The 13,023-nt window shown below is 42.1% G+C and overlaps 1 protein-coding gene across 4 annotated transcripts in view; it reads right to left on the bottom strand.

Moving 5' to 3' along the window:
• The window catches only part of fhod1 (formin homology 2 domain containing 1), a 305,371-nt gene that overhangs the window by 277,960 nt on the left and 14,388 nt on the right, over positions 1–13,023 (bottom strand). For all 4 annotated transcript variants that reach the window (XM_073069862.1, XM_073069863.1, XM_073069864.1 and 1 more), the window contains exon 2: positions 3,003–3,109. In XM_073069862.1, the coding sequence (XP_072925963.1) occupies positions 3,003–3,109 (107 nt within the window). The remainder of the gene's footprint in view (positions 1–3,002; positions 3,110–13,023) is intronic.

Here is a 13,023-nt window from a genome sequence, read left to right as displayed (position 1 = left end):
AATTGCAAGCCTCGTGAATTTATTACATTTACAATAAGAACTGAAGACTGGTTCTTTCTTGAATTAACATTGGCTATATTCACCTAACTCTAGAATACTTCCAAACAGTATCTATAAATGGAAAGACCAGATAGGGAATACATTTCAAACATCCAATTTCCCGTATTAGAGGCTTGAAAACATGCCTGTACAATGTAATTGTCCTGTGGGCTACTGCTGTTGAGAAACGCTCTAGTCAGCATTAAGAAAGAGCCAAGTATAGCAGGAAGAGGGCATGGTGAACCAGCGGAAGGGGAAAAACTTTAAACTTTGAAATTGAAAAATGTGTCTTATGAACCTGTTTTTAAATAATATTCACCAGAGCAAGAAATAGATATTTAGATTTTAGCTCTGCTTAAAGTTTTTTGCCTGAAACATTATCTCATTATCTATCTATCTCCCCCTCCCTCCACTTCATGTGGTCTGACGAACTGAGTAAACTCCAACATTCTATGCTTTCAGATTTCCAGCATCTGCAGTATTTTGCTTTAGAGCTCAGAATTTCTCATCCACCTACAATAGGTCTATAGGGCTGGGAAATTACAGAAAGGAAATTCAGGATGAGAAAAAAAAAGTAAGCATAAAATCACTTAACGAAACTAAATGAGAACATTAGAGAATTGAAAATACCACAGAATAACACCTTTAAAAAATAACTTCTGTGGTGAATTCTCAGTATTGAAATGTGGTTTGGCCTATGTACAACAGGTTGATTATGCTATCATTATTCTGAATGGGGAAACGAAGACCTTCAAACCATCGGGTTATAACACAGGTTTGCTTTCATCACTATCATCATTCAGTCTACCACATTTATTATATTTAAGTGTCATTAATGTTTTGAGCAAACCCATATTTCGGTCATTCCCATGTGCTGGAATATTTTGTTACTGCAGCAACAAGGAATAGCCCAGCACAGTTTATACAGGCAACTCTGCGTGAAGAAGTAGAAGCCAAAACCCACTGCAGTAAGTGTGCCAATTGATACATATTTGACTTGCCCACCAAGCCTTCACAGTCTGCTTTATTTGCAGTTTTATAAATGTCAGCAATCTGACTTTAAACCACAGCTTTACTCAGCTGACTCTCATGTTGAACAGGACAGTTTACTATTAAAGCTATATCAGCACTGATCACTACTTTACTTAAGTCACCACCCTGAGTTCACTGTCCGATCACTCAATTCTTCCTCTGCCTAGCAGCACCTCCACAACAACACCCACCCCCCCATCCCGCCCACCCAGGAAAATTTTACAGGGAATTCAAATACAATTGTAAATCTCACTCCAGGTTACAGCAGGGCTCTGTTCCTGAGAACTAATTGCATCCCGGACAGTTCACAGATCAGAAAAGCAGCCAATAAACCAAATTTCCGCACAACAGTAGATAACTGCAGCCCTGTGGCAAACAGCAAACCTATACAGCCTGCCTCCCAAACATTCGTATGCACTGTATACAAATCCAGAATTCATATGTTGGGAAGGATCTTCTTGCTGACCTTTTTAACCCTCTTTTCCCAGCTACTGCTCCTGATCTTCTCAAAAATCTCACGTACACCCTTGTTGTCATGGAGCCTAATAAGGCCATTATTCTCTTAAAGAGCAAAACACTGCAAATTGCTAAATTATAATGTAAAATAGAAATTGGTGAAAATGCTCAGTAGAGCACACAGTTTCTGTGGAGAGAGAACAAAGGTTAATATTTCTCTTCACAGCACCTTCCCGACCAGTGCTCACTCACAAGGGAAGCAATGTTTTGAGCACTTCTTTTCAACTTATATGTCAATCATTTGGATGATGGAAGTGATGGCTTTTTGGCCAAGTTTGCAGAAAATATGAAGATAGTTGGAAGGGCAGGTAGTAATCAGGAGGTAGGAAGTCTGCAGAAGGACTTAGACAGATTGGGAGAACAGGCAAAGAAGCGGCAAGTGGGGAAGTGTATGATCATGCATATTGGTAGAAGGAATAAAAATCTAGACTATTTTCTAAATGAGGAAAAAAAAATCACAATTCAGAGGTGCAAAGGGACTTGGAAGTCATTGTGCAGGTTTCCCTGCATGTTAATTTGCAGGTTGAATCAGTGGTAAGGAAGGCAAATGCAATGTTAGCATTCATTTTGAGAAGATTAGAATATAAAAGCAAGGAGTTAATGCTAAGATTTTACAAGGCACTGGTCAGAACACACTTAGAGTATAATGAGCAGATTTGAGCCCCTTATCAAAGAAAGGATATATTGGCATTGGAGAAGGTCCAGAGGAGGTTCACGAGAATGATTGCAGGAATTAAAGGATTAATGTACGAGGAGAATTTGATAGCTTTGGGCCTGTATTTGCTGGAGTTTAGAAAAATAATTGGGGGGGGAATCTCATTGAAAACTATCGAATACTTAAAGGTCTAGAGAGTGGATTTGGAGAGGATGTTTCCAACAATGGAAGAGTCAAGGACCAGAGGGCACAGCCTCAGAATAGAAAGATGTCCCTTCAGAACAGAGAGAAGGATGAATTTCATTAGCCAGAGGGTGATGAATCTGTTGAATTTATTGCCACAGATGGCTGTGGAGGTCAAGTCATTGGGTATATTTAAAGCAGAGGCTGATAGGTTCCTGATTAATAAGAGTTTCAAAGGTTATGGGGAGACTGGGGAGACAGCAGGAAAATGGGGTTGAGCGGGATAATGTATCAATTTTGATGCAATGGCGGAGTGACTCAATGGATTGAATGGTCTATTTCTGTTCCTATGTCTTATGGACATTAATACAACAAGTGAATTTATTGCAAAATTAATAAGCATAGGATACAAAAATATTTGCTTAAATCTACTACCAATTAATAATGGATGTCAAATATCAGGCAGTGAGTCACTGAGTTTGGTTAGGGGTTGGGAAATTGTGGTTAACGTTATTAAATATCAGAGTCTATTACTCTGCCCATTTGCTTTAATGTGTGGTACAAAGTGATATCTTACCCAACTTCTTCAAAAAATGCTTCAAGGTCATCTCTCTGTTCATCCAGTGACAATTCCAGATCCAAGTAATTTCCATTTGGACCTATCTGCAGTGCACAGTCTTCCAACTAGACAGAAATAAAATTTTATTTTAGTTGTCAGAAAATCTAATGTAAAAATATGAAAAATAAAATGGACAAATTAGAGTTTTGGTGAGCAGACAAGTACCGGTATTTAAAAATTGATAGGTGAAATCTTCAGCAATACAAATGCAATCATAATTTAAATCCGGTCACACAAGATTCAGTCCACTTGTCGATTTGCTCAGATTGAAACTTCCTATAAAAACGCATTGTCCCAGATTGTAAGAGTATCAAAAATTTCACTGCCCAAAACTTTTCCAAACCAATTTTCTGTTACACCTGCAGAGTAAAAAAATTGGTTACTAGCTTTCACCATAGAAGAATAGACTCTGTTTCTTTAATAAACTGACTCTGCATGTGGAGAGAGGTTGGAAGATGCAATTCGATATTAAAGTACCTTAGTGAACAGCTTTATAATGAAGAAATTAAACGATTCTACATTTACTCTCTCTAACAAACTTGTTAAGACATCTTCAAGTTAAGATTCAATGAAAGCAAATTAGGCAATGTATTCGTAACAGAAATTGGAAAACTATAATAATAGAAATAAATGTATTCTAAGTGATGTTTCGTTCATTAAAGATGATCATCTTCCTTTTTTTCCTAAATTATTCTCCACTGAAACACACTTTTGCAAAAAAAATGCGCACATTGGCTAGGCCTGAACACACGAGACAAGGTCCGAGTACAAACTGTGGCATAACAATTTCAGCAATGGAGCTGAACAGTTATGAATGGAATTTTGTCCGAACCTCTCAATACCCCTGCAGGTAAAAACAATTAACTGGGCTTGGGTCTTGAAATTCTAAATCAACGGAGGAAGACAACAAGATCCCATCACCTGACATCCTGGGCGTTCAGCAAGTGTGAGCTCATCAGCTGGATCCGAGTATTATGAGAGTAAATATGAGGCACAGTTGAGGCGAGTGCGTGACCAAGAACATTTCAGAAAAGCACTTAGAGTGGAAAAGAAATGGAGGCAACTGTAAAGCAGTAGCAAGAGAAATGGTTGAAAACAGGGAAGCACTTTCCACTGCGACGTCAGCTGCTGGTAATCATTCATGTCTCTCCGCCCTGCTCCCTGCCTCACAGCAATACTGCAGTTGTTCCAAAACATTCAGTACTGCTGCCTGCAATGGGTGAAACGTATAGGGACTTGACCTCTGCATCACCATTAAACCCTCCGAGTAGGGTCATCTGGGAGGAGGCAGAATCACTGTTGATGACAAAGCATAGGAAGATGCAAGGGTGAAGCAAAGACATTTTTTGGCCAATCCAAATTTGGACGATGTTGGATGAGAATACTGATGCCAGCTAATGAGAGGAGATGACTGTCAGTCTAGTTCAATGGGACGGTGGCCAGAAGGTAGAATCAGGTGTAAGGAGTGCGATGTGTCAGTGGTACAAGCTGCTGCCTCACAGTCCCGACAAGTTTGGTTCAATCCTGACTGTAATTGTGAAGTCCAAACATTCTCCATGTGACATGTGGGTCTCTTCCATTACCCAAAGATGTACGGGTTGTAGATTCACTGGCAACTATGAATCTGCAACTCTGTCAGGTTCCAACGTGCAGGAGTAAAATAGGCTACAGGAGGGTTGTGGACTCAGCTGGTTTATCACAGGCCCCACCAGAGGAAATCACTGAAAAAGGATGCCTCAAGAAGGTGGCATGCATCATTAAGGGCCCCCACTGTTCGGGACACACACAACTATGGGGATGGAGGTACAGGAGGCTGAGGATATAAACTTAACATTTTAGGGACCGCTTCTTTCCCACTGCCATCATATTTCTGACCGGTCCATGGACACTACCTTGCTATTCCACTTTTGCATTATTTAATGTGACATAGTAATTTTTTTAATGTCTTGTGCTACCCTGCTGCTGTAAAACAATGAATTTAATGACAAATGTCAATGATCATAAACCTGATTCCAATACTCGCTGAAAACTGCCTAAAGTCAAAATGAGTGGGAGAATTGTTGGAAATATGGGTAGAAAATAGTAACAGAAAATTAGAGGGAGTATGAGTTTGTTCAAAGCACCAATGTGGAAGGAATGGACTGAACAGACTCCTTCTATTTTGTAGGGAAAAATATAAAAGAAAATGTAGGAAGCTGAAGGAGCAGGATTCGAGCAAGATCCTGAAACCTTGCTTACAATCACTCATTTTAAATGGTCCTGTAAATAAATCATTGGCCACTCAGGTTAATACTGCAAGACTTCAGTGTAAAAATAGTCATAGACAAAGAACTCAATGTGACATTACTTAAATACCCCATTAACACCATCATTTTTTGAAAGCATTCGGCTGTGTGAGAATCATTCTTGAGCCTTCCAGAGTAAAATATCTATTTATTGGCCTAGTGGATAAGGCATCGGTCTAGTAATCTGAAGGTCACTGGTTTGAGCCTTAGCTGAGGCAGTGTGTTGTGTCCTTGAGCAACGCACTTAACAACACATTGCTCTGTGACGTCACCGGTGCCAAGCTGCTTGGGTCCTAGTGCCCTTCCCGTAGACAACATCAGTGGCGTGGAGAGGGGAAGGCCTGCAGCTTGGGCAACTGCCGGTCTCCCATACAACCCTGCCCAGGCCTGAACCCTGGAAACCTTCCAAGGCACAAATCCATGGTCTCACGAGACTAACGGATGCCTATATAATCCAAGCCTTCATGCTTCCTTCACTGTTTATTTATTTATTTTTGTTTTATTTATTCGCGCCGCGCCACCCAGCAAACCCACAATCTAATCCTTGCCTAATCATGGGGTATTTTACAATGACCGATTTACCAACCAACTGGGATGTTTTTGACTATGGGAGGAAACCAGAACCACAGAGAAAACCCACCTGGTTACGGGGAAAGTGTACAACCTCCTTACAGGCAGTGGCAGGAATTTAAGCCCAGTTGCCTGTACTGTAAAGCATTGTGCTAACCACTACACTACTGTGCTAACCACTACACTACTGTACTGCCCTGCCTTGAAACTTAGTTTGCAGACTCCTGTTGTGCTCTATCTTTGAAAGGCAGTCAAGTGGAAAGTGCACAATAAGACACTTATAAATGATTGCCACAGTGTGTTATTTAGGAATTTTCATCATTGCCATTGTAGTGATTGAAAAAGATAGCAAGGATGTGTTTCCCTTAACTTGCTCCTTCATTTCCACTAAGATCAAAGCAATTTCTCTATTCTAACTTGTCTTTTGGGCATCAGTTGTAACTCATGGAATTATTATAAATCAGCTGGTTGTGGATTGAAGTCCCACTCCAGAGACTTGATTGGAAAGTCAAGTCAAATTTGTTCTGCAGCATTTGAGGGAATGCTGAATTGTCAGAGATGTTGAATTGGATCCATCGGTATTACAGATGAATAAAGTAACTACAGAGGAACAAGCAAGAAGCTGGCCAAAGTTGATTGAAAAGGGATACGAGCGGGAATGATGTTAGAGCAGTGCTAGCTGGAGTTTGTAGGAGTAATTCAGAACATGCAAGATGGGTTCATCCCAAAGAAGAAGCATTCTAAAGGGAGGATGAGGCAACTGTTTCTGACAAGGGAAGTCAAAGAGAGCATAAAAGCAAAAGAGAGTGCATGCAATATAACAATAACTCATGGGGAGCTTGAGGACTGGGAAGCTTTTAAAAACCAACAGAAGGCAACTAAAAAAATATCAATAAGGAGAGAAAACATGAAAGGTAAGCTATCTAATAATATAAAAGGGGATACCAAAGGTTTTTTTCAGCTGTATAAAGAGTAAAAGAGAGACAAGAGTATGCACTGGACTGCCAGAAATGGTGGATGAACTGAATAAATATTCTGCGCCAGTCTTCACTGTGGAAGACACCAGCGATGTCCCAGAAATTTGAGAGTGTCAAGGAGCAGAAGTGAGAGTAGTCACTATTTCTAAGGAGAAGGTACTTGGGAAGCTGAAATGTCTGACAGTGAACAAGTCACCTGGACCAGATGGACTGCACCCCAGAGTTCCAAAAGAGATAGCTGAAGAGATTGGGGAGGCTTTGGGTATGATCTTTCAAGAATCTTGAGATTCTGGAATGAATCCAGAGGAATAGAAAATTGCAAATGTCACTCCATTCTTTTAAGAAGCAAGGAAGGCAAAAGAGGACATTTTTGGCCATTTAGCCTAACTTCAGTGGTTGGTAAGATGTTAAGAGTCCATTATGAAGGATGAGGTTTCAGGGTACTTGGAGAATCATGATAAAATAGAATGAAGTCAGCATGTGTTCCTTAAGGGAAAATCTTGCCTGACCAAACTGTTGGAATTCTTTGAGGAAATAACAGGCAGGATATACAAAGGAGAGCACTTAATTACTTGGATTTTTGGAAGGCCTTTGACAAGCTTGAGATTGCTGAACAACATAAGAGCCTGTAGTATTGTAGGAAAGATACTAATTGGACAGAAGATTCTCTGACTGGCAGAAGGCAAAGAGTGGGAATAAAGGGAACTTTTCTGGTTGGTGACTGGCAACTAGTGGTGTTCTGCACATTGAGTTGCTATTGGGTCCACTATTTTTCACCTTATATGTTAACAATCTAGATCATATATGTCAAACTCAAGGCCCGCCGGCCAAATCCGGCCCGCGGTGGAATTATCTTTGGCCCGCGAGATAATATCTAATTACTATTAAAGCTGGCCCCAGTAATCGAAGCGCCTATGGCGTATGATATGGCTAATGCTGAGTTTATTCAGATACCAGGTTTTCAGGGTTTTTAGTGTTTATTCGGCAGTCTTCTTCATAAGAAACTGAATTTGTAAAGTGAAACACTTTGTAGTTATAGCAGAGACTGAGACACATGAGAGCAGGCTGAAAAAACGGAGGCAACGAAAGCTGCGTTCACACGCGTCCGACTGATCCGGCCCGCATGAAGCTGCATTTTGCTCAATCCGGCCCGTGACCTAAAATGAGTTTGACACCCCTGGTCTAGATGATAAAACTGATGGCTTTGCAGCCAAGTTGGATGGCAAAAAGATACGTTAAGTCTGCAGAAGAACTTAGATTGGGAGAATGGGCAAAGAAGTGGTAGATGGAATACACTGTAAGGAAGTGTATGGTCATGAACTGGTACAATAAATAAGGTATAGACTCTTCTGAATTCAGAAATCATAGGCAAAGATGGACTTGGGAGACCTCATGTAGGATTCCCTAAAGGTTAACTTACAAGTTGAGTTGGTAGTAAGGAAGCCAAATACAATAATGTTAGCATTCATATCTAGAGGACTAGAATATAAAGCAAGGATGTAATGCTGAGGCTATACAAGGCACTGGACTTCTATGTTGGAATTTCAGCAACTGCAGAACAAAAACCGGTAAGGCAAGATACTGACATACCCGAGTATGATGGAGAGATAATTTACAGATCTTAAACTCAAAATTTAACAAAGTAATGCAACTTCATATCATTATGTGGCAAACTGCTGCAAAAGTAGCTGCTCAATTTTTAAAAGTACTGCTCTGCAAAATTTCCCTTCTAAACTTTCACTTCCTGCATGGTTTAGACAGCACGAAAGGTATGTGGTGCTGGTGCACAATACTCTGCCTCAGATCCTGTTTATGCAAAATGATGCTAACATGTAGCTAGTTAAGTGCAGCCACAACTGAAGTGATTTACACTGATCTTTCCCCTTGTCTTAAGGCAAAGTAAAAAGCATCAATAGTTGATTTAACCACAGTCCTGACCAAATGTACAAGCCTATAATTAAAAGAACTTCAGGACTGCAAGAAACATTATTGCAAAGAATTGTCAGCCATTTAAGTTTCTTTAAAATGCTAAGTTCTCATCGGCAGCAATAAATAATACTAAAACACAACAAATAAAATGAAGTGCCAGAGGAAGTACGGTAGATGAAAGGGCCTGTTGCTGTGCCATGTGCCTCTGTGACTCCAAAACTCAAATCTGAAGACAAGTTGAAGTAGAGAGAATTTTGACACATGGGGAAAGGGGAGAAAGGCGTAATCCAAAAGTACCTTACATGAAAAGTTTTATCTCTTGATTCTACAGATATTACAACTGGGGTGGGAAAGTGTGTTGTTCATGATGCACTGATGCATTGATGCACAGATGCACTGCTCATTCCAACATTCGTGTTGGGCTTCACTGTCCTCCCAATGTATGAACTCAAGGTTCTTAATAATGTCCAAATGTTCCTTCTAGACTTTGATTGGTCGAGGGCCAAGGATGCTGAATTTGGTTCACTTATCTTTCCAGCATATTTAGAGACTTTTGCAGAGACAGCGTTGGTGGTATCTCTCTAGTGTACCAAGGTGCCTGCTGAGAGTGGCACAAACACTTTATCATGTTTCATTATGGTGTGTATGCTCAATATGAAGATGGCACTGTGACTGTGCTGTGGTGACCGCTGCCAAAAATAAGAGTCAGAAAATCTTGGAAATTAGGTGGTATCTGAGATGAAATGACCAGTGCATCAATTCCAGCTCTCCAGACAACCTCGGCTCACTGTAATTTGTCTACTGCCCAAACAGTCCAAGTTGGACACCATCTCCCTGGGCCTGTGCACATCATGGTACCCATAATCAGGCTATTTTTATCGCCTATAGTTCTGCATTTGATACTATTATTGTAAGCAAACTTATCAGCATACTCTGGACCCTGGAGTTAATGGCTCCCTCTGCAAATGGATCCTTGACTCTCTGACCAACAGACCACATTCAGTAAGGACAGGCAGCAATACCTCAGCCACGATTATGTAAACACTGGTGCTCATTAAGGTTGCATCCTCACCCTTCTATTCTACTCCCTATACTCTGATGAATGCATGGCCAGATTTTGCTCTAACTCCATCCACAAGTTTGCCAATGATCCCACTGTAGTGGACTGCATCTCAAGCAACGATGAGTTGGAGTAGAGGAAGGAGAGAGAGAGCTACACATCTTGGTGTCATGACAGCAGCCTTTCCCTCAAAGCCAACAAAAGATGTGGTCATTGACTTCAGCAAGAGGTTGGTGCAAATGCTCCTGTCTGCATCAGCAGTGTTGAGGTTGAAGGAGTTGAGAGCTTCAAGGTGCAAACATCATCAGTAGCCTGTCATGGACAAACCACATTGATGTCACAGCTAGAAAAGCCCGCCACTGCCTCTACTTCCTCAGGAGGCTAAAGAAATTTGGCATATCCCTGTCAACCCTTACCAATTGTTATCAATGCTTAAAGGGAAGCATTGTCTGGATGCATAATGGCTGGTATGGCAACCTTTCTGTATACAACCTCAAGAAACTGCAGAGAGTTGTGGGCATGGCTCAGAACATTACAGGAACCTGCCCCCACTCCGGGGCCTGTCTACATTTCTCGATGCCTCAGTAAAGTAAAGACCCCACCTACCCCAGATATTCTCTCTTCTCCCAACTATCATTGGGTAGAAGATTCAAAAGATAAATCACAGACCACCAGCCTCATGGACAGCTTCTACCCAGCTATTATCAGACTCCTGAATGGACTCCTATGATAAAAAGGTCTCTTGTCATCACAATCTACCTCATTATGATATTGCATTTTATAGTTTGCCTATACTGAACTCTTTTTGTAGCTCTTACACTTTATTCTGCATTGTTATTGTTTTACCTTATTCTACATCAATGCACTGTGTAATAGTTTGTTACTATGTTAGTGTAATAGTTTTATTACTATGTAATAGTATGAACAGTATGTAAAACAGTATGCTTTTCACTGTATCTTGGTACATGTGATAATAATAAAATACTACCAATAATTCTGGTTCCTTAAAGGCTGTTATAGCCAGGGGTGGTAGTGGGGATCAGCTCCACTTCCTATTAAACGCTCACAATGGTGCTGCATCTCAAATAACTTCTGACAGCCTCTGGCTCCTGGTCTTCACATGTGGCCTAGCTATTAAACCCGGTGGAACCGCTACTAATGACAGGAGAAAGGGCAAAGGCAGGTTACCGGTGTCTTAAAACCAATTGCTTCAGGAAGATGAGGCTCGTCAGCCGTGATCTCAAACCTCCTCTGCCTTGCAGCTATACCCACTCACAGGAAAGGCTTCAGAAGTAAACCCTGAGGGAAAATCCGGACCTGGGGTCCCCAAAGCAGTCTTGAGTTCAATCTTGACTGGCAACTCCTGCAATGCTCCTGGTACCAAACAAAACCTGTCTCTGCCGTTCCTTTGGATTCATCAGCTGCAAGAAGAGGGGAAGCCTGCTTCACGGGCAACAGCCTGCTCTCCACATCATACTGCCCTGGATTGCGTATTGTCTTGCGTATCGCGTAGAAGCTGGGACGCAATGTTCCTGGTCGACTCTGACCAACAAAGTGCCTCATTACCAATAATGTTTCAGGACCGATACCCATCATTAGAGCCAAGTGCTTCCACTGTTTACTTTTTAAATGCAAATATGGTATTTTTAGTTGGCTGGGGATTTCCTTGGAAAAATAGGTCATATTCCTCCTCCCTTCTCTTCCCCTAGAACATTACCCCTCTGAATGCACAGCCCTCCACTCGCTCCGCACCAATCCCAAACTTACCAGGCAGACAGAGAGGGTGGACTGATGCCTACCTTACAGAGGCCAGGCAGCAGCTCTCAGACACCCCTTGAAGAGGACCTCACTCTAGACAATCAGAAAACTGTCTCCAACACCATCATGGACCTCATCAGCTCTGGAAAACACCCACCCATGCCACCAAACTCATACCCCACACTGTTCGCTTCTACCTCTTCCCCAAGACCCTGAAACCTGACTCTCTGGTTGGGCCTACTGTCTCTGCCTGCTCCTGCCCCACTGACTTCATGTCCTCATACCTTAATCCCTTGGTTCAGTCCCTTCCCACCTACATCTGCAACGCTTCTCATGCTCTCGAGCTCCTCATTAAATTTAATTCTCTGGCCCCAACCGCCTCATTTTCACCATGGATGTTCAGTGCCTGTACACTTCTATCCCCCACCAAGAAGCTCGTCACTTTCTCAACGAAAGAACCAACCAGTTCCTCTCCTCCACCACCACTCCCCTTCCGTCTGGCAAAACCGGTCCTCACCCTTAACAACTTCTCCTTCAGCTCCTCCCACTTACTTCAGAGTTGAGGGGTAGCCATTGGCACACATATGGGCCCCAGCTATGCCTGCCTCTTTGTTGGCTATGTAGAACAGACCATGTTCCAAGCCTTCCCTGGTAATGCTTCCCAACTCTTCCTCTGCTACACTGATGAATGCATTTATGCTGCTTCATGCAACCATGCTGAGCTCATCAATCTCATTAACTTTTCTGTCAACAACCACCCTGCCTTTAAATTTACTGGGTCCATTTCTGACACCTCTTTCCCCTTTCTCGATCCCTGTCTCCATCTCTGGAGACAAACTGCTGACTGACATCTTTTATAAACTTACTGATTCCCATGGTTATCCCTTCCCACCCTGTTTCCTGTAAACATGCTATTCCCTTTTCTCAGCTCCTTCACCTCACCGTACTTGTTCTCAGGAAGCAGCTTTTCTTTCCAGGGCATCAGAGATGTCCTCTTCCTTCAAAGGATGGGGTTTCCCTTCCTCCACATCAATGCTGCTCTCACTCAAATGGCTTCCATTCCCAGACATCCACCCTCACCCTATCTTCCCACCACCTTAACAGTAATAGAGCTCCTCTTGTCCTTACCTACCATTCCATGAGTCTCTGCATCCAATTCATCATCCCTTGCAACTTCCTCCTTCTTCAAAGGGATCGTACCACCAACAAATCTTTACCTTACCCAGCTCTCTGCTTTCCGCAGGTATTGCTGCCTCCGCGATTCCTTTGTCCTTTCATCCCTCCTCACTAATCTCCCTCCTGGCACTTATCCTTGCAAGCAGCCGAAGTGCTACACCTACCCATTCACCTCCTCCCTCACCTCCAGTCAGGGCCCCAAGCAGTCCTTCCACATCAGCCAA

Source organism: Hemitrygon akajei, chromosome 17, assembly GCF_048418815.1.
Source record: "Hemitrygon akajei chromosome 17, sHemAka1.3, whole genome shotgun sequence".
NCBI classification, from domain to species: domain Eukaryota; kingdom Metazoa; phylum Chordata; class Chondrichthyes; order Myliobatiformes; family Dasyatidae; genus Hemitrygon; species Hemitrygon akajei.
The sequence above is the reverse complement of the archived record's forward strand: the minus strand, read 5'-3'. Positions and strand labels throughout refer to the sequence as shown.